Source organism: Thalassophryne amazonica, chromosome 18 (assembly GCF_902500255.1).
Source record: "Thalassophryne amazonica chromosome 18, fThaAma1.1, whole genome shotgun sequence".
NCBI classification, from domain to species: domain Eukaryota; kingdom Metazoa; phylum Chordata; class Actinopteri; order Batrachoidiformes; family Batrachoididae; genus Thalassophryne; species Thalassophryne amazonica.
In genome coordinates this window covers 64,768,312-64,795,185 of record NC_047120.1, presented here as the reverse complement: position 1 = coordinate 64,795,185, position 26,874 = coordinate 64,768,312, and the positions used below count along the sequence as shown (strand labels likewise).

General features: G+C 39.8%; 1 protein-coding gene and 2 long non-coding RNA genes across 6 annotated transcripts; 1 reads left to right on the top strand and 2 right to left on the bottom strand.

Annotated features, from left to right (window-relative positions):
- The first annotated feature begins 1,215 nt into the window (after positions 1–1,215).
- On the top strand, positions 1,216–23,414 carry LOC117530725 (pleckstrin homology domain-containing family A member 1-like). 4 transcript variants are annotated; one of them, XM_034193626.1, is made up of 13 exons: positions 1,238–1,414; positions 4,623–4,808; positions 5,158–5,214; positions 8,774–8,819; positions 10,020–10,117; positions 10,547–10,672; positions 12,766–12,903; positions 14,350–14,418; positions 15,499–15,563; positions 15,656–15,719; positions 17,428–17,511; positions 20,096–20,157; positions 22,294–23,414. In XM_034193626.1, the coding sequence occupies exons 2-13, from the start codon at positions 4,668–4,670 to the stop codon at positions 22,550–22,552; spliced, it is 1,209 nt and encodes a 402-aa protein (XP_034049517.1). In that variant the 5' UTR covers positions 1,238–1,414; positions 4,623–4,667; the 3' UTR covers positions 22,553–23,414. The 4 variants fall into 4 exon arrangements, 3 of the variants coding, with proteins under 3 accessions (XP_034049516.1, XP_034049517.1, XP_034049515.1); XR_004566436.1 differs by lacking the exon at positions 20,096–20,157 and adding an exon at positions 20,974–21,146 and having other exon boundaries at positions 1,239–1,414; positions 22,294–22,422; XM_034193625.1 differs by lacking the exon at positions 20,096–20,157 and having other exon boundaries at positions 1,216–1,351.
- LOC117530727 lies at positions 2,295–26,256 on the bottom strand. Its single transcript, XR_004566438.1, has 4 exons — positions 25,022–26,256; positions 14,738–14,744; positions 11,952–11,959; positions 2,295–2,305 (listed from the first exon to the last, which is right to left on the bottom strand). It is a non-coding gene; the product is annotated as an uncharacterized LOC117530727 (long non-coding RNA).
- LOC117530726 lies at positions 17,698–20,156 on the bottom strand. Its single transcript, XR_004566437.1, has 2 exons — positions 18,955–20,156; positions 17,698–18,439 (listed from the first exon to the last, which is right to left on the bottom strand). It is a non-coding gene; the product is annotated as an uncharacterized LOC117530726 (long non-coding RNA).
- Positions 26,257–26,874: the final 618 nt, after the last annotated feature.

The window sequence follows — 26,874 nt, the reverse complement described above, 5'->3', positions numbered from 1 at the left end:
GAGACAAGAAGAAGAGGAGTGTCTCTCCCTCCCTTCCCTGCCGAGGAAGCGGTGACAGACCACAGTGGTGATGGGGCTGTTGGTGAGGGCAAGGGAGGGCGGGGGAGCTGTGGCTTTCCTGAAGTCCACGATCATCTCCACTGTTTTCTGGGCGTTGAGCTCCAAGTTGTTGCTGCTGCACCAGGTCACCAGCCGGTCCACCTCCCTCCTGTAGGCAGACTCATCCCCATCCGAAATGTGTCCGATGAGGGTGGTGTCGTCTGCAAACTTGATGAGTAGATGAATATCGCTATAAAAAGTCTACAAATATTTATATACCAAAAATATCTACTGTATATTTGTTTTATTTATTAAAAACCAGAAATATAAGTTTCAAAGTAAAATACAGTATCGCTAAAGGAACTGAGGTATTTTATTTTGATAGTCCACACGGCGAATGATGCTGCCGTGGGAAAAGACTTTAAACATTCGAAAGCGGAAGTTATAATTCATGCCTATGTATGTCTCATATGTTGAGGAGATGAATATCGCTATAAAAAGTCTACAAATATGTATATACCAAAAATATCTACTGTATATTTGTTTTATTTATTAAAAAACAGAAATATAAGTTTCAAAGTAAAATACAGTATCGCTAAAGGAACTAAGGTATTTTATTTTGATAGTCCACACGGCGAATGACGCTGCCGTGGGCAAAGACTTTAAACATTCGAAAGCGGAAGTTATAATTCATTCCTATGTATGTCTCATATGTTGAGCAGATGAATATCGCTATAAAAAGTCTACAAATATGTATATACCAAAAATATCTACTGTATATATTGTTTTATTTATTAAAAACCAGAAATATAAGTTTCAATGTAAAATACAGTATCGCTAAAGGAACTAAGGTATTTTATTTTGATAGTCCACACGGCGAATGACGCTGCCGTGGGCAAAGACTTTAAACATTCGAAAGCGGAAGTTATAATTCATGCCTATGTATGTCTCATATGTTGAGCAGATGAATATCGCTATAAAAAGTCTACAAATATTTATATACCAAAAATATCTACCGTACTGTTTCATTTATTAAAAACAGAAATACAACTTTCAAAGTAAAATACAGTATCGCTAAAGGAACTAAGGTATTTTATTTTGAAAGTCCACACGGCGAATGACACTGCCGTGGGCAAATACTTTAAACATTTGAAAGCGGAAGTTGTGTGTGTGTGTGTGTGTGTGTGTGTGTGTGTGTGTGTGTGTGTGTGTGTGTGTGTGTGTGTGTGTGTGTGTGTGTTTTGTGGGTCTAGCTTGACTACGGTGCCGGACAGGCTGCCACACTGGACTGGGACGGAGCCGAACTGTGGAAGTGAGTCCGCGATCCGGCTGCGCGCGCACCACGTTCACGCGCCCAAGAACAGACGGAGCGAAGGTAAAACTGAACGCGGATTCGTGCACGTTGCGCCCGGGCGGTTCGCGGAGGCGGCGGCCGATTTTTAGGCCCGTCAGACGGTTTGATCGGAACCGTTTGAAACGATCGTGCTTAAAAAAACAAACAAAAACAAACAAACATTGGAAACACGCGAGTTAAACCGAACAGTTTTGCTCATGTGACTCTTAGGAACTGATTTAAGTAAATCAGATTATTTCCTTTTTGCTTTGTTTATTTGCCAAATTCACACAGAAAAGTCAAACTGCAGCTGATCGTCATTTAAGATTAATATTTTATAATCTGTAATTATCGATTATATATTATGATGAATTAATCTGTCACCTAATCCATATTTTGTCAGTAAAATGAAAATAGTTTCAAAGGCGTCTGGTTTTGCGTAAGATAGAATCTATCTTACAGATAATATCTGTAAATATTTGGTCTAAAATTAAAGTCACATAAACCAATTTAATTATACATTTTTTTAATTATACATTTTTTCTGCCATTGTTAAAACCCTCTGAAAATAATACCTACTTTAAAGTACTTTAAAACACATTTGAATAATTTAAAATGACAACAAAAAAAAAATAATTATGGCTGAATTATACCTGTGCAGAGCCATTTTAAACCGGTTTAAAACCAGTAGTGCAGCAGATAAGTGAAACAATCATGCAAATGGTGATAAAAGCATCAGATTCAGCAGAAATACTCCTTAGACACTCCTCTTTTGATAAAACCGATTGGCCACTTGACTTTTCAATCGGTGGTCAGGTAGGGGTCAATTGAAGAATTACACAGAGGTCAAAATTAAAAGATGCTCCAATCATATTGAAAAATATTCCATATTATTTGCCTGATCATAAAGAGTCCAAAAAGGTATAGTTTGGACTATCTGTGACTGAATTCTATGGAGTTACGAGATAAAAACAGCAAGAATGGTGACAAAGGTCAGTGTCATTTTGTACAGGGGTCAAAAGTTAAAGTTGCTCCAATTTTGGTAAAAAGTGATGCAAATTATTGGGTGAGCTAATAGAATTAATAAATAAATGGAATAGTGTTGACAGTGTTGAATGCTTGGTCTCCAAAGTAAAGGTCAAACAAGGTCTACGTCTATTGGATTCTATGACATGTCAGAATCAGAATCAGAAGAATCAGAAGAAGTTTATTGCCATTACCAATGAACAGGATTCACAGACTAGGAATTTGCTTCAATATAATGGTGCAACATTAAACAGAGAGCAATATAAAATGCTAAGATAGAATATACAATATGTGCCAAAATAAGACAAAATATAAGATAAAAAATGACATATGAAATATGAAAGGCTGTGTGCAACAGAAAAACAGAAAGAAAGAGGAACAGAAAAAAAACTGCAGTGGGAGGAGTGCAATTAAAACCAAAGTACATTGTCTAAAGTGACCCGTGATAAAATTATAAAGTGACAGATTTAAGGTTAAGGTGACTGAGTTATGAAGTGTTCATGAGTCTAACGGCAGAGGGGAAGAAACTGTTCTTATGGTGGGAGGTTCTAGTCCGGATGGACCGTAGCCTCCTGCCCGATGGGAGTGGTTTGAATAGACCGTGTGCAGGGTGAGAAGGGTCAGCTGTGATCCGACCTGCTCGGCCCAGAGTCCTGGAGACGTGCAGGTCGTGGAGAGATGGAAGGCTACAGCCGATCACCTTCTCAGCAGAGGCCACAATGCGCTGCAGTCTGTGTCTGTCCCTGACTGTGGCCCCGGCGTACCACACCGTGATGGAGGAGCAGAGGATGGACTCGATGATGGCCGTGTAGAACTGCACCATCAGCTGGACAGGCAGCTTGGCCTTCTTCAGCTGCCGCAGGAAGTACATCCTCTGCTGGGCCTTCTTGATGAGGGAGCTGATGGTTGACTCCCACTTGAGGTCCTGGGTGATGGTGGTGCCAAGGAAGCGGTGACAGACCACAGTGGTGATGGGGCTGTTGGTGAGGGCGAGGGAGGGCGGAGGGGGCTGTGGCTTTCCTGAAGTCCACGATCATCTCCACTGTTTTCTGGGCGTTGAGCTCCAAGTTGTTGCTGCTACACCAGGTCACCAGCTGGTCCACCTCCCTCCTGTAGGCAGACTCCTCCCCATCCGAAATGAGTCCAATGAGGGTGGTGTCGTCCGCAAACTTGATGAGCTTTACGGAGTCGTGGCTGGAGGTGCAGCAGTTAGTGTACAGGAGAGGAGCAGAGGGGAAAGGACACAGCCCTGTGGAGATCCTGTGCTGAGAGCCCGAGTGTTCGAGACATTCGAGACATTCTTCATTCGAGACATATGTTACCCTGTAACATGATAAGTAAGGATGATGCATGGTCCAAACTATTCCTTTTTAAAACCGTGTTAACTCAACTAGTAATTTGCATCATGTTTTTACCAAAACTGGAGCAACTTTAACTTTTGACCCCTGTACAAAATGACACTCACCTTTGTCACCATTCTTGCTGTTTTTATCCCGTAACTCCATAGAATTCAGTCACAGATAGTCCAAACTATACCTTTTTGGAATCTGTATGATCAGGAAAGTAATGTGGAATATTTTTCAATATGACTGGAGCATCTTTTAATTTTGACCTCTGTGTAATTCTTCAATTGACCTCTACCAGACCACCGATTGAAAATTCAAGTGGCCAATTGTTTTTTCAAGAGGATTGTCTGAGGAGTATTTCTGCCGAATTTGATGCTTTTATCACCATTTGCAGGATTCCCCTCTAAATATTCTCTTATCCGCTGCACTCCAGATCAGCTCTAGTTTTAGCGAAAAAGACACTTTTAATCATATAAACCTACCATATAATTGATTTAGGAATATTTAAAAACCATATGAAATGAGATCTCTTGTTTCAAATGTTTAAAATTAGCTACAAACCAGATCATCTCCAGTTTAGTCAAAAACCATTTAAGGAATTTTATCACATAAACATAGCATATAATTGGTTAATTAGCAACATTTACAGCCATTTAAAATGAGGTCTCTTGTTTCAACAATGTTTGTTATGGTTTAAAAACAGAAAAGACCAGTTTCTGCTAGCGTAAAACCATTTAAAACCAGTTCTAAACAAGATAATCTCCTATTTCGCCAAATTTAAAAACCTTTCAAGACATTTTATCACATAATGCTCCCATAGAATTTGTTTGAAATTATTTTTAAAAACCATCAAAATGATGCCTCGTGTGTATTGGCAGCGTTCCTGTGATGCCCGAGGGCGGGCCCAGCTGGTCGGGGTTGCGATGCCTTACGTGGACAGACACAATCACATCTGCGGCTTCCTGGACATCGAGGAGCAGGAGAACAGCGGGCGCTTCCTGCGGCGCTACTTCATCCTGGACACCGAGGATGGCCGCCTGCTGTGGTACATGGACAACCCGCAGGTCAGAGCCGAACCCTAACCCACAGGTCACCCATCTGGTGATCCAAGTGTTGAAAAACTCCCCGTCTCTATAAAAGGATCCAGAATCTACATCCAGATCCTGATCAATAGCACAGCTTGTAGATTATTTTCTTTATTTCCTTTTGATAAGAGCAGTTAGTTGATAGAATTTCATCAAGATCATGTGACATCAGCTAGCAAATAATTGCGTGACCACCTTTCACGTAAAAATGACATCAGAATCCCCGCTTGTTTTCAGGCTGTGTTTGGTTTTGGTATTAAGGTGGAAATTCGGAAACCATAAGGATGATACATTTTTTTGTCTGTATTTTATGTCTCGTTTTGTTCAGAATCTGCCAAAAGGAGCTGAGAATGTTGGATTTCTCAGCCTCGTCTACATCTCCAAGGTGAGTCCTTTTGGTCAGTGATGTAAAGCGTCACCGGGTCAGGTGTTGGTGCCACTTGAGCAGCAGCAGAATTCAGATACAGTTTAGGTCCAATTCTTAAAAAAAACTGATGCAAAATCAAATATAATTTACAATCACTGGCAAGTAATTTCCTTATTGTAAGCATTAGCATATACCCAAGTGGTTTGCAGTAGCAAGTTAGCATGGTTGCTAGGTAGCCTAGCCTAGTCATTTTAGCTTGCAAAGCTAGTTAGTTGGTCTAGTTAGCATGTAACTTAGGGTTGGGCAATGAAATGATCTCAAACTGGGTTGCGATCAAATTTATGTCTATTTACGTGGTAAGCCTTAGACAGTTTCGCAGTATTTAATGTAGATCTAACAGCCTGTTGCATAGCAGAAGGGCTTTGTGTTCACATACCTTTTATTCTGAGTGCCACCATCTTTTTCCAACTGCTATAAATGAGATGGACTATGTACATCTGCCCAGAAAAAAAAAAAAGCTGCACCCCAGTGTCTTTTTCCCAGAGCACTTTGCCACTGTGCAGCTTCTCTGAGTGCTTTAAGGGTGTACTCACACTCTGCACTCTGGGCCGCGCCTGAGCACATTCGAGCCCCAGAGTCCAGTTTGTTTGACTAGTGCGCGCGCGCTGGGCTGTGGCTGGAGCCGGTTCGCTGATGTATGTTTGGCCCATCTTATAGAGGCAGTGTGGGTCATGGTTCAGCTGGGCTCAGCTGTGACTCCAAACAACACTGGGGCACAGACTACGTTTACAACCCCTGGCAATAATTATGGAATCACCGGCCTCGTAGGATGTTCATTCAGTTGTTTAATTTTGTAGAAAAAAAAGCAGATCACAGACATGACACAAAACTAAAGTCATTTCAAATGGCAACTTTCTGGCTTTAAGAAACACTATAAGAAATCAAGAAAAAAAATTGTGGCAGTCAGTAACGGTTACTTTTTTAGACCAAGCAGAGGGAAAAAAAATATGGACTCACTCAATTCTGAGGAAAAGATTATGGAATCATCCTGTAAATTTTCATCCCCAAAACTAACACCTGCATCAAATCAGATCTGCTCGTTAGTCTGCATCTAAAAAGGAGTGATCACACCTTGGAGAGCTGTTGCACCAAGTGGACTGACATGAATCATGGCTCCAACACGAGAGATGTCAGTTGAAACAAAGGAGAGGATTATCAAACTCTTAAAAGAGGGTAAATCATCACGCAATGTTGCAAAAGATGTTGGTTGTTCACAGTCAGCTGTGTCTAATCTCTGGACTAAATACAAACAACATGGGAAGGTTGTTAAAGGCAAACATACTGGTAGACCAAGGAAGACATCAAAGCGTCAAGACAGAAAACTTAAAGCAATATGTCTCAAAAATCGAAAATGCACAACAAAACAAATGAGGAACGAATGGGAGGAAACTGGAGTCAACGTCTGTGACCGAACTGTAAGAAACCACCTAAAGGAAATGGGATTTACATACAGAAAAGCTAAACGAAAGCCATCATTAACACCTAAACAGAAGAAAACAAGGTTACAATGGGCTAAGGAAAAGCAATCGTGGACTGTGGATGACTGGATGAAAGTCATATTCAGTGATGAATCTCGAATCTGCATTGGGCAAGGTGATGATGCTGGAACTTTTGTTTGGTACCGTTCCAATGAGATTTATAAAGATGACTGCCTGAAGAGAACATGTAAATTTCCGCAGTCATTGATGATATGGGGCTGCATGTCAGGTAAAGGCACTGGGGAGATGGCTGTCATTACATCATCAATAAATGCACAAGTTTACATTGATATTTTGGACACTTTTCTTATCCCATCAATTGAAAAGATGTTTGGGGATGATGAAATCATTTTTCAAGATGATAATGCATCTTGCCATAGAGCAAAAACTGTGAAAACATTCCTTGCAAAAAGACACATAGGGTCAATGTCATGGCCTGCAAATAGTCCGGATCTTAATCCAATTGAAAATCTTTGGTGGAAGTTGAAGAAAATGGTCCATGACAAGGCTCCAACCTGCAAAGCTGATCTGGAAACAGCAATCAGAGAAAGTTGGAGCCAGATTGATGAAGAGTACGTACATGCTGTTAATATTCGGGTTAAGGTCAATATTCCGGTTTCTGTATCATTAGGAATAACCCGTTTACATGCTTAAGCAGACAGTTACTCCTGTATACATGGTCACTGGTATCATTTGGAATATCCCCATCTAAACAGCGACGCATGGACAACGTCCAGATGCACGGAGAATGTCATGACACAAATATGCGTCATTTCTGTTCTGTTCTTCCTCTTTCTACCGTCAATAAAAGACATTATATTCATGTCTTTCATGATACTAATGAAGTATTCAGTTTCCTCCTCACTCCAAAAGTGTGGTGCTGTGTTGCCGCGTCTGGATTTTGCCATCCTTGTTTACCTCTGCTTCTGTGGTGTCCGGTGGGTTGCGTGCGCCGCATACAAGTAGTTGCTGTACTCAAAAGACCAAGATTCCTTGCGGATAGGACATGCGCAGAACACAAAATAATGTTCCTTTCTATGGGGATATCCCGATGCGCATTTACCTGATGTTCGGTTTAGAAAAGGAGTAACCCAGGGGTCATATTCAGGTTTTTAAAAACCGGAATATGAGCATATTTGGGTTTTTGCGGGTGTTTACATGGCTGTGCGCAACCGGGTTATTGCTAATATTCTGGTTATGAAAGGGTTATTGGCTGCATGTAAACGTAGTCACAGATGTCACATCACTGACACAACTGTTCAGTTTAACTATTACTGTTAATATTATTATTACTACTTGGATAATACAGTCTTCAATTCATTCAGCAACATTTGGGTTGAAAGCAGGTCTGATTTCTCAACTTATTGACAAATGTGAATGAATCGTGGTCAGTGAGCAAAGCTGAAAAATATTTCCTCATCTCCATAAAAAATCTTGTCATGCATGCAAGTATAATTGATTAAGAAATGCCTTATTGCATAATTTATTCTGAGGTTTTACAGGAGGCAGGGTGAAATCATTCTTACCAGAAATTCTTCACATCTAACTGTGGACTGCATGCATCTACGCTCATATTTCAGTGCTTTTTACCTTCTGCAAAACAATCCATAAAAAATGACCTCAGGTTCTATTAATCCTGTGTGAACTTGCGCGTCTATCAAAAATCAGTTTTCCGCTGTTTATCTCGATGGTGTTTGGTAACTGTGCTGTGCATCTTTGGGTCGCTTGCATTGTTGCTCTAAATGAAATAATTTGTGATTGTAGTCACAGATTTTGTGGCCAAGTGGTTAGTGTACTTTGTGTCAGTGTGGAAGGTTCCCGGCTCAAGCCCCACCCCCTCCACATTTCTCCATGTAATGTGGAGATGCGTCAGAAAGGGCATCTGGTGTCAAACTTGTGCCAATTCAACATGCAGATCCACCTCAGATTTGCTGTGGCAACTCTGAGTGTAAACAAAGGAGAACCTAAAGGAACTTACTATCACACATTCCTCACAATCACATACATGTCTGAATTAGCTTCCCTTGTCTGTGGTTCAGGTCAGCGATGCCGCCAAACTCAGACCAAAGGCGGAGTTCTGCTTCGGTAAGTTCCTTCTTTTTTACAATTTTTGTGTCCTTTCCTTCCTTGTTTCCTTTGTCTGTCCCCTCAGGCATACATAACTTATCCACCTGGTTCAAAAGCCACATGGGGCGGAGCCTGCTGTAGTACTCAGTAGTCTCTATAGTGACCCAATGTCATATCTATCTATCTATCTATCTATCTATCTATCTATCTATCTATCTATCTATCTATCTATCTATCTATCTATCTATCTATCTATCTATCTATCTGTCTGTCTGTCTGTCTGTCTGTCTGTCTGTCTGTCTGTCTGTCTGTCTGTCTGTCTGTCTGTCTGTCTATCTATCTATCTATCTGTCTGTCTGTCTGTCTGTCTGTCTGTCTGTCTGTCTGTCTGTCTGTCTGTCTGTCTGTCTGTCTGTCTGTCTGTCTGTCTGTCTGTCTGTCTGTCTGTCTGTCTGTCTGTCTGTCTGTCTGTCTATCTATCTATCTATCTATCTATCTATCTATCTATCTATCTATCTATCTATCTATCTATCTTATTCTTATTCACTGATTTCTTATTCACTGATTTCTTATTCTCTGTTTCTCCTTCTTCTGCACCATTTTTTAAGTCTCTCCTTCGCTCTTCTTCCTTCTTTCCTTCCCTTTCCCTCCACCCTCTGTTCTTTATTTCCTCCCTGTCAGCTTTATTTCCTCTCTTTTGTCTTTTAGTGCTTGTTGTTTTTCCTGTAACTCAGTGGGAGGAAACTGTTCACTGACTCTGGACCAAGTGTTTGTGTGTGTGCATTTTATTTATTTTGTTCATTTTTTTTTTAATATGCAAGACTTCGAGAAACCTCAAACCAGCTGATCGTTTTGTATCATCCTTTACGTATTTATGAATCTCACGTTTCGCAGTTGAGTGTACAACTAGAAGAACACGCACACTTTCAAAAACACAGTTTTCGTGACACAAATGATTGGAATTGCAAAATTTTGTAATGCTGCGTCCTGAAGGGGGCGTGGCCCGAGGCTTCAGCACTCAGCTGGGAGCCAATCATCACATAGAAGCATTGAATGTCACGAACAAAGGGTTAAACTATCTGACATCTGAGGTCAGATGGTTTGACGTCAGGGACTCTGACGTCAGACAGTCTAAGGTCAGAGGTCTGGGGCTCTAAGGTCAGATGGTCTGAGGTCAAGAGGTCAAATGCTGATGGGTTTCTCTGTGTCTGTGTGCAGTTATAAATGCGGGGATGCGGAAGTTCTACCTGCAGGCCAATGACCAGCAGGATTTAGTGGAATGGATCAACGTTCTCAACAGTGCCACCAAAATTACTGTGAGCCACACACACACACACACACACACTCACGTACATCCACACATACACACACTGTTATTGATTAATCAGTTGACTATTGTTACAATTAAGTGATTATTCTATAAATTGTTAAACGTAAAGCCAGATGATAATTTCTCAGATCTTAAAGATCAGTAATCAGTGATGATGATTTGCTGTCACAGATGGTCGATGAAGGACAGTGAGGCGGCTCTGTGTTTGTATCTGCAAATCATCACTTCTTTTTATCATGTTACAGAGCAAAATGTAATATTTTATTTAACAACAATTAATATTGTGCAAAACCCGTTTGATAAAATGCATCTTTACATTTTTAGTGCGTCTGCTGCTTCACTTGGCAGTGATTCTTTTTTCTCCCAGTGACCTGTGAACGCAGCATAGAGAACACACTTGCTTTTGCTGTTTTAGGTGCCGAAGTTTGACGGGAGCGGGGCGGTCCACTCGGAAACCCCCCAGGAAATACTCGGAGCCATGAAACAGGTCTCCTACAAGACTGAGATCATAGGAGGCGTTCCCATCATCACGACAACGCAGGTAACAGACGCCACATGATGCGTTTGCAGCTCGGCAGGTCCGAGCTTGACTGTGCTGGTATGCAGCCTCTGGCGCAGGAATCCAAAGTAATCAACATTCCAACCAGAGTTTGTTTGAATTTTAACCAACAGACCTGAACGCCTGGTGTGTGAAATTAATAAACATAATCAGACATTATTTAATGAGTTTGACTCTTAACTTTATGTGCCACTATGTTACAAAAAAAGCTAAATCAGAGTAAACGGAAACATAAATAATTCAGCAGTAAAGGCAAGTGGAATGAAAAGTGATGCGACTCGGACTTTGACACATTTAACAGTAGCTTTTTAACAGTAGCTTTTTCAAAATAGAATTCAATTTTCTCAATATTAAAATTTCTAAAATTGTGCCCTTTGAACTCACAGTGAAAACAAGGCTCTACAAAATGACGTGAATAAAAATATCAAAGACAAAATAAGAGCAGTCTGAGATTTCTGACATCCGCCAACGGTTTACAAGGATTCAAAATAACAGACGTGATTCACATTGTGACTCGGACTTTACCTGGATCTGGATTCCACAACACAATGCAATAACTGCATTGTGATCCAGAATGGACTGATCGAGATGTTGCAGTCTGATATTTCATTCACAAGCTGAAACAAAATCGTGTCTTCCTGATCTTGGTTTGATATCATATCCGTGAAGTAGTTTTGACCTAATCCTTAAAAGTCTACAAAGTGAAATCCTGATCCAGAATCCAGATCTGGGTCACCTCCAAAATTCAGTGGCATCTTCCGTGGCCTAATATCTCTGTGGTGCAAATTTGGTGAGAATTTGTGAAGTAGTTTTGACATACTCGTAATCCTTCAAAGCTGATATAAAATGAAATCTTGATCCAGAATCTTGATCTGGATCACCTTCAAAATTTAATGGAGTCTTCTATGGCCTAACATCTATATGTGGGGAAAATTTCATCAAAATCCATGCAGTAATTTTGCCGTAATCCTGCTAACAGGCAAACAGACAGACAAATAAATAAACACCAGTGATTTTATTACATTCTTGGTGGACGTAATAATGTAATGTGTAACTTTGGCCAGCTTTTCATGTCACAAATAAATCATCACTTTTACAGCCAGTTTACTTTTGATAAGTCAAGGGATGGACACATGAACATTCTGTTTGATTTCATTTCTATCAGTTAGAAATACAAACTGTATGGTAAATATGTCTGGAGGAGGCAGTTCGCAAAAACCGTGTCCAAGAAGGAGGGTAGTGAGGGAAGCCACCAAGACACAGAAACAGCTCTGAAGATGTTCTGAAGCGTGCGTGGTTGTGTTTATACAAACGTGTTACCTTCTATTTATCAATTTTCAGCTGGGTGCCATCCAGCTCCCAACTCAATGTTTAGGGGTCAGTCAGAAATTCAAGGAGCCTCTACGTGACTTAAAAAAAAATGGTGCCTTCAATTGAAGTATAAGTTAACAAGAAAAGTGTAAAGATTAATTCTGTTCCTTTATCGGTTTAATTTGTATTTTTGGCAAAGATATATGTCTTTCACTGCACTCCAGGTGGACAGGGCCTATGCATTCACAAATGGACTTTAAAGTCAGTTTCACGTGAAGAATGCAATAAATTTCATGAAAACTGCCATAAAACTTATTTTTTTAAAATTGTGAAGTGCAAAAATGGAAAAGAAACCCGATATCAGATTGTGATTAATTCATTTTCTACTCACTCCATGTCACTCAGGGTGGATGTGCACCAACTTTTTTTTTTTAATAGTTGGTAGTTTTGTAGTTTATTTATTTTGTTATATTTTATTTTATTGGTACAGATTTGCGTCACAGGTTTAAGAACCTCACTTTTGGTTTCTGTAGGGAAGTTGTTCTCGGACCACTTGATTTTTAAACACATTTCTGGATTCTCTTGCTGTTTTTTGGCCTGATTACAGCACATTAGGATGCTGCCATCTGGTGGTTGGTGGTCTGCATGTAATCTTGTATCACATGGCCTTTGGCCCCTGTGACACATCAGCCTGTCCAATTTGCTGCCAAAAACAAAATTCTTCAGGATACTGAGCATGCCGGGTGTGTGTCTGTGTGTTTTAGGAGCAGGGGGAGGGGCAGAATGGGGCAGAGCGTGGCGGTCTGAGGCGGGCTCAGAACCAGCTGCCCTACTTCCTGTCCAGGGGTGCTCAGGACCAGAGCGTTATCAAAGTGGGATACTGTGTCAAACAGGGAGCCCTGGTGAGTCTCAGCCTTCATGCTGCGATTTGAACCATTTGCAGAAAATTTGAGATTTGAACACAATGTTGTCATGGAAACTGGCCCTCACAAAGATAGATGAACAAGTGCAGCTGTCAGTCACCCCAAAATACAAAATATATATATATATATATATATATATATATATATATATATATGTATATATATATATAAAATAAAATAACAGGAACCACATCACCTGGGCCTTCAGGGAGTCAGTTGATGTGGTTTCTGTATCTGTTGGGTTGCTTCTTTAATTTGAATCTTGCTTTCACACCCTCGTCGGTCCACAGTTTCGATGCATTTTCTGTTCTCTCTTCTGGTTTAGAGAGCAGTTGGTGTTTTGCGTTATACTGTTTGATGCTCGGTTTTAGTTCACGTTCCAGCCATCAGGCATCAGAATGAAGGCTGAATAAAGCAACATCACAGAGCCTGCAATTTTAAAACGCCTTCACGGCTCTTGAAACACATGTTCTAAACAAACCCAAATGTTTCCAGAGTGGTTTTCTTGTATTTGGTGCATCACCTACTGGAAGATGTTTGTCACTGCAGAAGCAGTTATCAGTGAAGAAGAAGCATAAGTGAGTTTTTTAGAGGCCCGGGAGCCTGTTGGTGCCGCTGTTTATCCCCATAGTGTGAAGTGGATTAGAGTCTATGACTCCCCCTGGAGGGGAAGCTGTTCCATCACAAATTACATTCCCGGCCAAGGCCGGTACCTGTTTATAGCTGGGTGGACTGGGATGATATAGGTGAAGTGTCTTGTCCAAGGACACTAGTGGGTACCCTGACAGTCAGTGTTGGAGGTCTGAAGGCCAATTTTTGTTTTTGTTTTGGATGCCTTGGCCTCAGCCTCTGCATCATCTGGCATCTAACTTCTCACATATGCCTGTAATTCTTGAATGCGTTGTCTTCTAGTCACCACAGCGCACACATGAACACATGCTACGCTATGCTACATCTACATGTGCTAATGTGTAAAAATCTTCCAAAACAGCCTTGTCACTACCCAAGCATTATTATATTCCTTTGCCCAGATAACGTATTGATGTCTGTGATCCCAACACACTGCATCACGAAAGTACGCTAAAAATTATATGAGGTCACGTCCGGGCTTGAAATTACATGTGAGTCTATGGGAACGGGCCGCGGAAACTGCGATAGATTTAGTATCATATTCAGCCTCAGGCTTGGCCTTGAGTTGTTGTGACTTGGTATTGGCCTTGGCTTCGGAGACGCAGGACTCGGACTTGGGCTCTGATCTACAGACTCTTCTTCAGTTTTGAAATTCCAATCTCTACAAAGCCGCTAGCTGTTTGGTATTTTGGGGTGCAATAAACATCGCGGCCAGTAGGGGACACTATTAGGGCTTTGGCTGGAGCTAGCATTCAGACGTATACCAAAGCTCACGATTCTTCCCGCCTTCCTCAGATGAAGAACTGGAAGAGGAGGTACTTCATCCTGGATGAAAACACTCTGAACTACTACAAATCTGACCGGGTGAGTGTCTCACATGAATATAGGTCATCCAGTGGACAATAATTAGTTATCAATAAAATTAATGGAATACTTGTTTCTTTATTTCTGCTGAGGCAAAATCAGTGTGGCGCTAATCATCAAAAAAAAAAAAAAAAAAAAAAAAAAAAAAAATTAAGACTTTGTGACGGCGAGGTTCAATGTTTTTGTATGATTTTAGTTTAGATTTCTCAAAAAGTACTGAACTGATTTTCTTGAAACTTGGTGAAAGTGTAGGATATGGGTCAAGGAAGAGACCCTTAACTTTTGGAGCAGATCTGATTAAGGGGGTGTACTCTGGAACCTTTAATCTCTTTCCTAAAGATTTACAAAGGAAATTTACATCGCAAGATCTGGAATTTTTCAACATTTCCATGAAGAGATAATGCACAGATATGTATGAAAGAAATCAGGCGTAAGTAGAGTGCTAATAACTACAATATCTCCTGAGAAATTCACAAAAATGTTAAAGGATGTGCTGTCGCAATGTTAAAGAAAGTTTGGGAATCTAGATCCACACTCTTAATTGGATCCGTTTCAAAAGTTAGCAGTTTCTTCCTTGGCTCATACCCCACCTTTCCACCAAGTTTCAAGATTATTGGTTTAACATTTTTTTTTTTTGTGTAATCTTACTAAGAAACAAACAGCACTGAGAACATTACTGGCACCTCCATGGTGGAGCTAACAATAGCAGAGCAGATATGTGTAAAATGTCACTGCAGATGCTCGTTTTATGGTAAAAGCACCAAATTTTGCACTGACGTTTGATATATAATTTTAAAAAATTAAATGTGTACTCTCAGTTTTCCTCCTGAAGATAATAAATAGCAGTACATGTCATACACACAATTAAAGCATGTTTTTTACATGCTGAATCTATTCCAACCACAAGTTCATAGACTTTTTTTAAAAAAGGAAGAAAAAAAAAAATAAAATTAACTTGGCATAGCTTTTGTTTTTTGTATATCAAACCATGTACAAAATTTGGTGCTTTTATGAAAAACTGCACTATCGTTTGACATCACTGCCCTGCTATAACTTATAACGTTATTTTGTTCCCTCCAGGACCGTGAGCCATTAAAAGTCATCCCGCTGAAGGAGATTTACACCGTTCAGGAGTGTAAGCAGAGGTGCGTCAGGTTGGATGTAGCAGGTGATTGTGAGCAGAACATGTGCGGCTGATTCACTTCACTGTAAAACTGTGTACCGTCTATTCCTGCAGAGAAAACATGCTGAGGGACAACCTGTTTGAGATGGTCACCAGCTCCAGAATCTTCTACATACAGGTGGCATAAATAAACACAGCAAACTGTTTTCAGCCTTCCAGCTACCATGCGTCTGGAAAGTATTCACAGCGCTTCTCTTTTTCCACATTTTATGTTACAGCTTTCTTCCAAAATGGATATAATTAATTTTCCCCCAGAATTCTACACACAATACCCATAATGACAATGTGAAAAAAGGTTGTTTTTTTTTGGGGGGGGGGGGAGAGATTTTTGCAAATTTATTAAAAATAAAGAGAATTAAGAAATCACATGTACAGAAGTATTCACAGCCTTTGCAATGAAGCTCAAAATTGAGCTCAGGTGCCTCCTGTTTCCGCTGATCATCCTTGAGATGTTTCTACAGCTTAATTAGAGACTGCCTGGGGTAAATTCAGTTGATTGGACGTGATTTGGAAAGGCACACACCTGTCTACGTATAAGGCCCCACAGTTGACAGTCAGAGCACAAACCAAGCATGAAGTCAAAGGAATTGTCTGTAGACCTCTGAGACAGGATTGTCTCGAAGCACAAATCTGGGGAAGGGTACAGAAAATTTTCTGCTGTTTTGATGGTCCCAATGAGCACAGTGGCCTCCATCATCCATAAATGGAAGAAGTTCAGATCCACCAGGACTCTTCCTAGAGCTGGCTGCCCATCTAAACTGAGCGATGGAGGGGAGAAGGACCTTAGTCAGGGAGGTGACCAAGAACCCAATGATCACTCTGTTAAAGATATAGCATTCCTCTGCGAACCTTCCAGAAGGACAACCATCTCTGCAGCAATCCACCAGTAAGGCCTGTATGGTAGAGTGGCTAGACGGAAGCCATTCCTTAGTAAAAGGCACATGACAGCCCACCTAGAGTTTAACAAAAGGCACCTGAAGGACTCTCAGACCATGAGAAACAAAATTCTCTGGTCTAATGAGACAAAGATTAAATTTCTTTGGTGTAGATGCCAGGTGTCATGTTTGGAGGAAATCAGACACCATCCCTACAGTGAAGCATGGTGGTGGCAGCATCATGCTGTGGGGATGTTTTTCAGCAGCAGGAACTGGGAGACTAGTCAGGATTGAGGGAAAGATGAATGTAGCAATGTACAGAGACATCCTGGATGAAAACCTGCTCCAGAGCGCTCTTGACCTCAGACTAGGGCGACGGTTCATCTTTCAGCAGGACAACGACCCTCAGCACACAGCCAAGATATCAAAGGAGTGGCTTCAGGACAACTCTGTGAATGTCCTTGAGTGGCCCAGACCTGAATCCGATTGAACATCTCTGGAGAAATCTGAAAATGTCTGTGCACCGATGCTCCCCATCCAATTTGATGGAGCTTGAGAGGTGCTGCAAAGAGGAATGGACAAAACTGCCCAAAGATAGGTGCACCAAGCTTGTGACATCGTATTCAAGAAGACTTGAGACTGTAATTGCTGCCAAAGATGCCTCAACAAAGTATTGAACGAAGGGTGTGAATACTTGTGTACATGTGATTTCTTAGTTTATTATTTTTAACAAATTTGCAAAAATAAAAAAAATCATGTTGTCATTATGGGGTGTTGTGAGTAGAATTTTAAGGGAAAAAAATTAATTTACTCCATTTTGGAATAAGGCTGTAACATAATAAAATGTGGAAAAAGTGAAGCACTATGAACACTTTCCGGAAGATCAAAGCCCTCTTAGCGTGTCTTCTGCTGATGGCTCAGAGTTTACTCTCTTGTCTCGCTTTTTTTCAGGCGGACAGTCCTGAAGCTATGCACAGCTGGATTAAGGCCATCTCAGGGGCCATCGTGGCTCAGCGTGGTACTGGGCGATCAACTGTAGGTACCTCACCAGACTTTTAGCAGTGTTGAAAATTCAAACCAATGACACAGACTTGTTTCAGAAGAGTTAAAGCAGAGTTTTTATCCCCCAAAGGGGAATTACGTATGTCATGGCGATTTCCGTCAGTCTGTCTGTCCCAAAAACGGTATAAGCTTTCTGAAATCAACTCCTCTCACACTTGAAGGAGGAATTTTGTGAAACTTGGTACAAGTCCTTGTTATAAGTTGGTAATACGCATATTATCATATCTTTTGAGTTGGACCCATTTTTACCAGAGTTATAGCACTTGATTTACAACTCTAGACTCCGTCAGTTTCATGAGTTGGTGCCTGCATTCTGAAATCAACTCCTCTCACATTTTTAGCTGGAATTTCATGTAACTTGGTAAAAATCCTTGTTATAGGTTGATCATACGCATGTTGTAATATTGTACAAGAATTTGTCCGAATTTGCAGGAGGAAGCAAATTTGTCCATTATGAACTGGATGTTCTCATGTAGATGTGAGACAGTCATCAGCGAGGACTCCCGTAGGAGTGCCTCAGTCACCTTGGATCTAGCCTGGAGGTGTCTTCCGTTGAAGAGCTTGCCGTATGTGTGAAATTGGATGTAGGCATTCCGTCACAGTCCTTGAAGGCATCAATTTACAGAGCAGCAAAGAAGACTGAAAACAGGGTAGGGCCCAGGACGCAGCCTTGGTTTTCACCGTTTTTCACCAGAAATGGATCTGAGATGTCAGCATCTTCCTGTACTCTGACCTGCATGACGTCATAAAATGATGCAGTGAGCTGAGTGAGGCTCTCTGGGCAGCTGAATTTATGGAGAACTTTCCACAGACCGTTCCTGTTTACAGCATCAACTGCTTTGGTCGGATCTATGAAGACCAGGTGGAGCGCTTTGTTCTGCTCCCGACATTTCTCTTGTAACTGACGAACAGCAAACATCATATCACAGTAGATCTAGTGAAACCACATGTACCATACCTTTAGCTATCTCCATGTTCCCAAAATGCAGCTCTATCTTGCATGAAAAAGAAGTCAGCAGGCCAGAAGACCTATCGTTATCGTGCTGTCTTTCCCTGGAATAACCTGCCTGCTGAGATAAGATCGATAGATTTTGTTGTCACTTTATATTTAGACTAAAATCACGTCTGCACTCTTGTGTGTCGGCTGCTGTGGCTGATGATATCTTGCGGGAACAAAACCTAGTGCTGACTTGCACTAAAATCAAACCTTTGTTTGCTGGAGTGAAACTTGGGTTTTGAGTTATTATATTTTTATGCACTTTTCTAAGCTATTTACATTTATTTTGTATATATTTGTATTAAGTCCTAAGCTTTATGTTAAATGGTATAATCTGAATTATTTTATTTCCCCTGCTTTGTATTAACCATCATGTTTAGATTTGTCTATTTTTGTTGTTGCTGCTTGTGAAATCAAACGTATCTTTGTGTAAGATTATTGTTTGACTTATTTTAATCAAATCTGTGTCTCGTGTACATTCAATACTTTATGTCACTGTTATGTGTTCAGGTGCCTCAGAGCCTGATTATGATGGTGATCATTGATTGATTAATTGATTTTAGAAATTTTCCAATCTCATTTTTCTGTTTGCCCTTCCAATCCAACACACACTACACAAAGCACAACTTCTGATATTTGTCAAAACTTTTTCTTAATTTTCTGCTTTTATTGTCTGTGATCTTTTCTTTCCTCACTTCCTGCCTTTTGCTTCTTCTTTGTGTTTAAAGGGTTTACATTTATATATATAAAAAAAATCACACATTCATCCACCACACGGGGAGAAAAGATAATTTAAAATGAACCTAAATTCTGTGAAATACACTCAACCAAATTCCAACCATATTCTGGATCTAGCTTAGTTTTTATCCCATTTGTTTTAGAAATATATCCATGGAACATGCAAACAAATATTAGTGATATTTGTTGTAAAATGTTAGCAAGCACAATGACAAATTCATTGACAAAATGTTTACTGTATTAAGTAACACTTTTTTATTTTAAAGGTGGAACTTTAACTTTTCGAACCAAAACAATATTCAGAGAATGCATATATATATATATATATATATATATATATATATATATATATATATATACACACACACACACCTGTACTCAAGGTTCTTGAAATGGAGCGATATCTCCATCTGGTGGACACTGACCTTTAATGCAGGTACAATACTTGGCATGGCATTTTGGATGTGCAGATTCTTAAGAATTTAAAAACAAAAATGCAGATTAAAAACTCTTCACATCTTATAATGGCATAGCAAATGTTTTCTATATGAATATTATACATGAGCTCCTTCATGTCTTCCTTTGCGTAATATCGACAGCTTTGTCTTTCTTCCGTTCATGCAAACTATTTGTAAGATAATATGAGATGATTAGAGATTTGTCTACTTATTATTATTATTATTTTTATCTTTTAGGCATTTTTAGGCATTTTAGGTGCACATTTGTACTAATGACCATCTGTGGATGAATGTGGGATGTTTTTGGAAAATTGCTCTTCGTGTTCCTGTTACTGAGGTTTGCTGTGAACTATGTTGTTTTCAGATCCGTCAGGCCAGACGCCTGTCCAGCCCGTGTATACAGATGTACACGTCGCTCTTCAGCACGTATGTGACCCTGCCGTCCGCTTCCAAAAGTCCTGCTCAATCAAACCCAACAACCTGCCTCTGCTAACCGCACATTTAAACTATGCTCACAGCCAGAGGTTCAGCCACCAGAGCCCAAGCCCAACACAGTTGGACTCAGCTAACATTCAGAGCCAAAGAACCTCGAGAAGAACTTCTTTTTTAGATGTTATCAGATGGCTAGAAGGAAGATGTGATAGCCATCACCACTTCGGTCACTGCCGTCCTATCAAAATGTACCTTGTGATTGGCTTTGATTTGGCATTTTCATTTTCGGTAAAAATTCACAGCCAAAATTGTTGTGTGACTGGATCTTAACTCTCGCTTTCTACAAAAATGACAAAGCTCGCTTTTCACCACCTCATTTCACATTTTTGTGCTTTACATTTTGTTCTCTACGCTGCAGGAACAATACCAAACGTGGAAATGTTGATTTCATTGACATAAAAATGGTTCTCGGTTGTCCTGCATTTTGGGAACCAGCCTCTTGTTTTTAACATTTGTGCAGCAAAATTAAACCCTCATCCATTCATTTTGTCTATGTGCCTGTTGGTCTCACCATATTTTCTTCTCTCACAAAAACTGTCATCTTGTTGTCGTAACTTAAGTTATAAAATTTTTTCCATCTTCTGTCACATGTTCCTTTACTTATTTTTTCATGTTGTAACATCATTCATGTCTTCATAACTTGCAGCCATCTAGCGAGGCTTTGCTAAATGCTAACTCATTACAAGCTAATCTTTCTTTTCTACTAACCTGCTCTCTTTGTGTGTTTGTTTGCTGTGTGTGCTTTTTCAGCGAGTCAGGCATGATAGTGATGCACTAACCTTCCCAAAATGATCCCTGATGACTACTTCCTGCCCCTCCCACTGCTGCTCACTGTCCAATCGCCAGGCCTCACTGGCTCACTGCTTCCTTAGCAACTGCCGTTGGCCTCTTCCCCTGCTCGGCAACCAGAACATCACTTGTTTGTACGTGTTACTTATAACAGCATGTGTTGCGTTCACAACATAACAACATATAGTTTTGCAAATCCACAATTTAGTCAAAGTAACTAAATTTCTTTTATAAACGGACAAATATGAGTCAGTTTTAGCTAGCTTATCAAGCTAACCATCTTTGCCCTGATCCATCTTTGTGAATATTGGCTAATGAATGCATGTATTTTAATATTCAGAGACCCGTTGGTCACTTTAGCCACCAGGATCTTGTGTCTCACGTGCATTGCTAATCACGTGCCTACTGCTGCTAATTGCTTGATGTCATCATTTGCGATGTCTTTAAAATGCATTTAAACTCATCTGACAACATCTCAAGATCTCTAGCATCAACACATCATGGGAGTTATGTGGCGCTATTCTTGCTAAGCAGTGTTAGCAGTGGCAGTCATTTTCAGGTGCCACCTGCTATAAGTCAGTAATGACATAAACAAATGTGAAAGCTGCCATTAAGTAGCTAATCAGCAACTGTTTTCTTAACATTTCAACATGATTAAGTTGAGTGACAAAGCTTTTGTAGCAACACAGCTCAATAAGGACATTTGACGTCAGTGGAGATGACTTTATTGGTGTAGCCATCCAGATGGTTTGCTAGCTCGCTAAATGAACTGGAGATGGAGTTAATTTTTCTGATGTTTTCAGCATCTCAGAAAGTTGCACATATATTTTAACAAACAACTATGTATGTTAGCCAAAAGTAGCAAAGTGCTGCTGTATTATTGTTGCTTTTTAAAACAATTTCATGCTGGATTTAGCATCATACCGGTGTGGTGCTATCACCAAGTAGCAACACTGGTGTCATTATGCAACTACAAACAAGTTCTCAGGGAAAAAAATAAAAGACCTCTGAGGGGATCAGTGTAAAAGGGCGGAGCCATGACATTTTTTAAGGAAACGTATTGTAATTTGTGAAATAGGGTGTGCTGATGGTCAGTGTTTGGTGAAAATGTTGGGGATATGAGTTTAGTGGTGAACCTTCACCTTCAGTCATCTTCATCTCTAAGATATTTACCTTTTTCGCTCTCTCTGCCTTCATCACATACTCATCCATCCATCACACATCACTGTTCTCCATCCATCCATCCATCACTCATAACCGTCTCTCTTCTTTTCTCTGCAGGAGCACAGTGACCACTCCTCTTCCTTACCCACAGCCACCTCCACATTCTACTACCCGATCACAGGGGAACTACAATACCCACAATCCTCCTTCCCAGCTGCCACAGCGGGTGCTGAGCGTGGCATCGGACAGACAGCATCAGGACAACTTCCTGAGCCTGCTTCCATGGAGACTGAGTGGCGTTCAGTCCAAAATGATGTCCCTCCCCCCAGCACGGTCACGCCTTTCGTTGCAGGAGACAATGCAGCCGTCAAAATGACGGGGGACAACGAGGACGAGTCACCGTGGAAACGTCACATCAGAATTGACAGCAGTGCTAGCGAGGATGAGTTGGAGCGTTCCCAGTCTCAGGAATCTGACCTGCAGATGACCCTGATTTGATGACAATGAACACGATCATGGTGATCGACAATCCCTAAATGTGTGCACACACACACTCACAGCTGTTTTCTTTTTTCCCATGTGACTCAGAATGATCCGACTGAAAAACCTTCGGGGACCTTTTTTTTTGTGTTGATCCATGTCGCAGTTTTTCTTTTTTGTCTTTTTTTACATCTCATAAATTTACAGAACATTGCTGCTGTCGGAGTTTAAAAAAAAAGAAATTTTAGCGTTAACATTGAAAGTTAAATATTTTGTGAAATATGATGATTTACTCAAAGAGAGTTGACAATTCCAGCTTCTCCGTCACTACGTGAATGCGAGCGCCGTAAACATAATTGATTGTCTGTACAATTAAAGGGTTAATCCTCTAGGGGGCAGATTTTAGCTGAATCACTGATACTGACCAGATTTTAAATTGTGTTGTTTTAATAATCCTGTGCTTCTGTTGCAGGGGATGTTTTTTTTTCTGTCAAACTGAATTTTTTGTTTTTGGTGTGTTTCAGAACACCGAATAAGAAATTTACTGCTGTATTCACATAATTTTGTTTTATTACTATTATTTTGCACAAAAACTGTTTGTTTTCTTCTGACCATCATACTTATTTTTTTTTTTTTTTACTTCTGAAGCAATTTCTTGAAACAGGATTTTCGTAAGCTATAAAGGATAAGTTCACTTTCCTTTTTTTAGCAACCTTTGTGATTTTAAAACATTACATATTAAACCTGTGAGTGTTTTACTCACCTTTGGTGATTCCTTCAGTTGACAGAAAAATTATTTAAAGAAACACCAGGGTCACCATCCCAGGAGGTAAAAATCCAATAAAAAAAAATCTACTCAAAATAGCAACAAAAGAATGTTAAAAACCAACTTTGTAATTATTAATATTTTAAACATTGAAATGTTGGTTGTACAAGTTGAAGAAATCTGGGCAGCTTGGTGTATTTTTTCCTAATATCCCGGTTTATATCAACCCAGCTGTTGTGCGTCTGTTTTACAAGTTAGTTGTCATCAGTTTGTCGCGGTTGTAGCACACAATAAACAGTCCAAATATTAATTTAATCATTTAACCAGTATTCACACTTGAAGTAGTCAAGTCAGACTCAAGTCCTGATTTTCAGGACTCATGTCTAGACTTGGAATTGAGCATTGATAACTTTGACTTGAACACAGGACTCAAGGATCTACTTTCATCAGACTCAGATTCTTTTTCTAATATGCCGTAATAATTCGGCCTAATTTTCAGAATTGTCAGTGAAATTCACGCCCAAGTTGCACGTGCTCTAGTTGGTGTTGAAAGCAGTGGCAACTGGTCCATTTGTGTCAGATTGCCTCAACTTAGAGGACTCAGACTCAGGTAGTAGGGACTTGACTCAGACTCAATTCAGGCAAATCTTTACTGACTTGACTGCTGTGGTCTCAAGACTCAACTCAGGTATTGGGGACTTAAATCAGACATGACTCAGACATGTTTGTAATGACTTAGCCACTGGAACTCAACTCTTGACTCAGACTCAACCTTGACAACTCTTATGTATTGGAGACTTGGCTCTGACTCGACGTAGAGTTGTTTTGAGTGACTTAACTACCGGGGACTCAAGACTCAACTCAGTCTCAGCCTTGAAGACTCAAACCCAGGTATTGGGAACTCAAACCCGGGTATTGGGAACTTAAATCAGACTTGACTCAAACTTGCTTGTAGTGACTCAGCCACTGGGACTCAACTCTTGACTCGGACTCAACCTTGAGGACTCTTACATATTGGGGGCTTCACTCTGACCTGACGTAGAGTCATCTTGAGTGACTTAACTAATGGGGACTCAAGACTCGACTCAGTCTCAGCCTTGAAGACTCAAACCCGGCTACTGGGAACTTAAATCAGACTTGACTCAGACACATTTGTAGTGACTCAGCCACTGGGACTCAGCTCTTGACTCAGACTCAACTTTGAGGACTCTTATGTATTGGGGGCTTGACTCTGACTTGACATAGAGTTGTCCTGAGTGACTTAACTACTGGGGACTCACAACTCAACTCAGTCTCAGGCTTGAAGACTCAAACCCAGGTATTGGGAACTTAAATCAGACTTGACTCAAAGTCGTTTGTAGTGACTCAACAACTGGGGTCTCGACTCAGACTCAACCTTGAGGACTCTTAAATATTGGGGGCTTCACTCTGACTTGAGGTAGAGTTGTCTTGAGTGACATAGCTAGTGGGGAGTTAAGACTCGATTTAGAATCAAACTTGAGGACTCAAACCCAGGTATTGTGGACTTAACTCAGGCTCGTGCTTAGTGACTCAGCTACTAGGGATTCCAGACTCGACTTGGAATCAACCTTTGGGGACTCATTTAGAGTTTGACTTCTGCTGTGCTGTTCTCCCCTCCAGTAATTTCTGGAAAAAGGGTATTTCACTTCTCAGAGGTGAGTAGAGTATGATCTTTGTGTGATCTTTGTGTGAAACTGCAGTGAATGTGGTCTTAAAGCACCATTTAGGAATTTTTTTATTTTTATTTTTTTTATTCCTGCTGAATATAGAAACCTCCCAAAACTTACCACTGGAACTTCCCCTTTAAATCTTTTCTCTCGACCCTTTACGTTTGGTTCGTTGAGTTACATTATTGAAATCAGCTTGTTGATACTTGAAACCTGCTTGAGGTTTAATCCTTTTTATGGCAAACCAGCATCAGTGGTGGACTTGGTGTTCACCAGGCTATAAATGTTTTTAAAAAATTGCAAGGGGTGGATTATTTATCAAGCTTTTCATTCACTTTATATTTTAGAGAGTACATGCCTTGGCTTTTGCCACAGCCTACAAACTATGTGTGTATTAGTTTTTTCCTGTCAACTTTTTTTTTAGTGATTCAAAGTTTGATGGTGATGCATTCAAATGCTGCAATGAAGAACTGGCAGCAGCAGAGTTGCACATTGAACAGAGAAGATCATGAACGCACCATCAAGTGAGCTAAAATAACATCCCTCAGGAAAAATATAATAATAGATGAATTGTTTAATGACCCAAGATGGTCTCAAGCATCAATAAATTGATTTTAAGTGGGTACTAAAATAAACATGATTTAAAAGAAAAGAGAAAAAAATGTAACATTTTAAAATTCACTGTTCCAGTTGTATATTTTGGAAAATGTCAGTAAGATAACAGGCATGTGGTGATACTTTAAAATAAAATTAAAAAAAAAATGCAGAGAGAAACACATTTAAAATAATCAAAACGGACTTTTTACTCACACGTGGGTTCACTCACTCTGCTTATCATTGAGTTTTATGTCCTCCAGATGTTGGTTTTGTTTTGTTTTAAATTTGACCAAAGTCACATTTTTCTGCAGTGAATCTGTAGATGTTTTGTAGTTTTCAGTTTCTTCGTGGCGAAGCTGAAAGAAATTCAGCTGTTTTTCATATTTTTTTTTTCCTTATGTGTTTTTACTTTTGATGATTTTATTGTTTAGAATTTGAAAATAAAAACCCACATCTGGTGTTTATTGAGTACGATAAGCGCACTCGTGTGCACTGTTGTTCCCTGGTTCAAGTGCCTGCATTGTTCTTTGATACACAAAAAATTATCATCTGTTTGGTCCAAAACTCTATTTATTAAAAAATATTTTACATAAATTTGAACTGGGTTCATCTCTCACTTTCTTTCTGAACATTCAGTCGGGTTTACCTCAAATAATTTTTCATTATTAAAAAAAAAATCCCTTCATTTTGTTTTCTTAGAGCCCAATTTGTTTTGTTCAACCAACAAAAATACAAAGAAATTCAGATTTTTCATTTCAGCAATTTCAAACCAATTTATGACCAGTTTAGAGTGGATTAAAATAGTTTGTGGGTTTTAAACAAGTTCAAATGATACTTTGTTTTATGTGGGATCATTTATAATTAAATCCATAATTTAACTGCATTAAAACCAGCAAAGAAATTTTATAATTTATTATTTTATTTTTATTATTTTTATTAAAAGAACATGCTTGAATGGACTTAAAACAGTTTTAGGTTGTCTGTCTGAGTGTTAAAATTACTTTGACACAAAGTGAAGCGAAAATAAGTAAATTCACAAATTCTAATTTGGAACAATTAAAAAAACAGCTTTTTTCTGGATCAGTGAAAAAAAAAAATCTGATTGTGTGATTTTTGTTTCTGCTGCCCTCTCGTGGTCTTTTAACAGTATTCACCTGTTTGTCCACT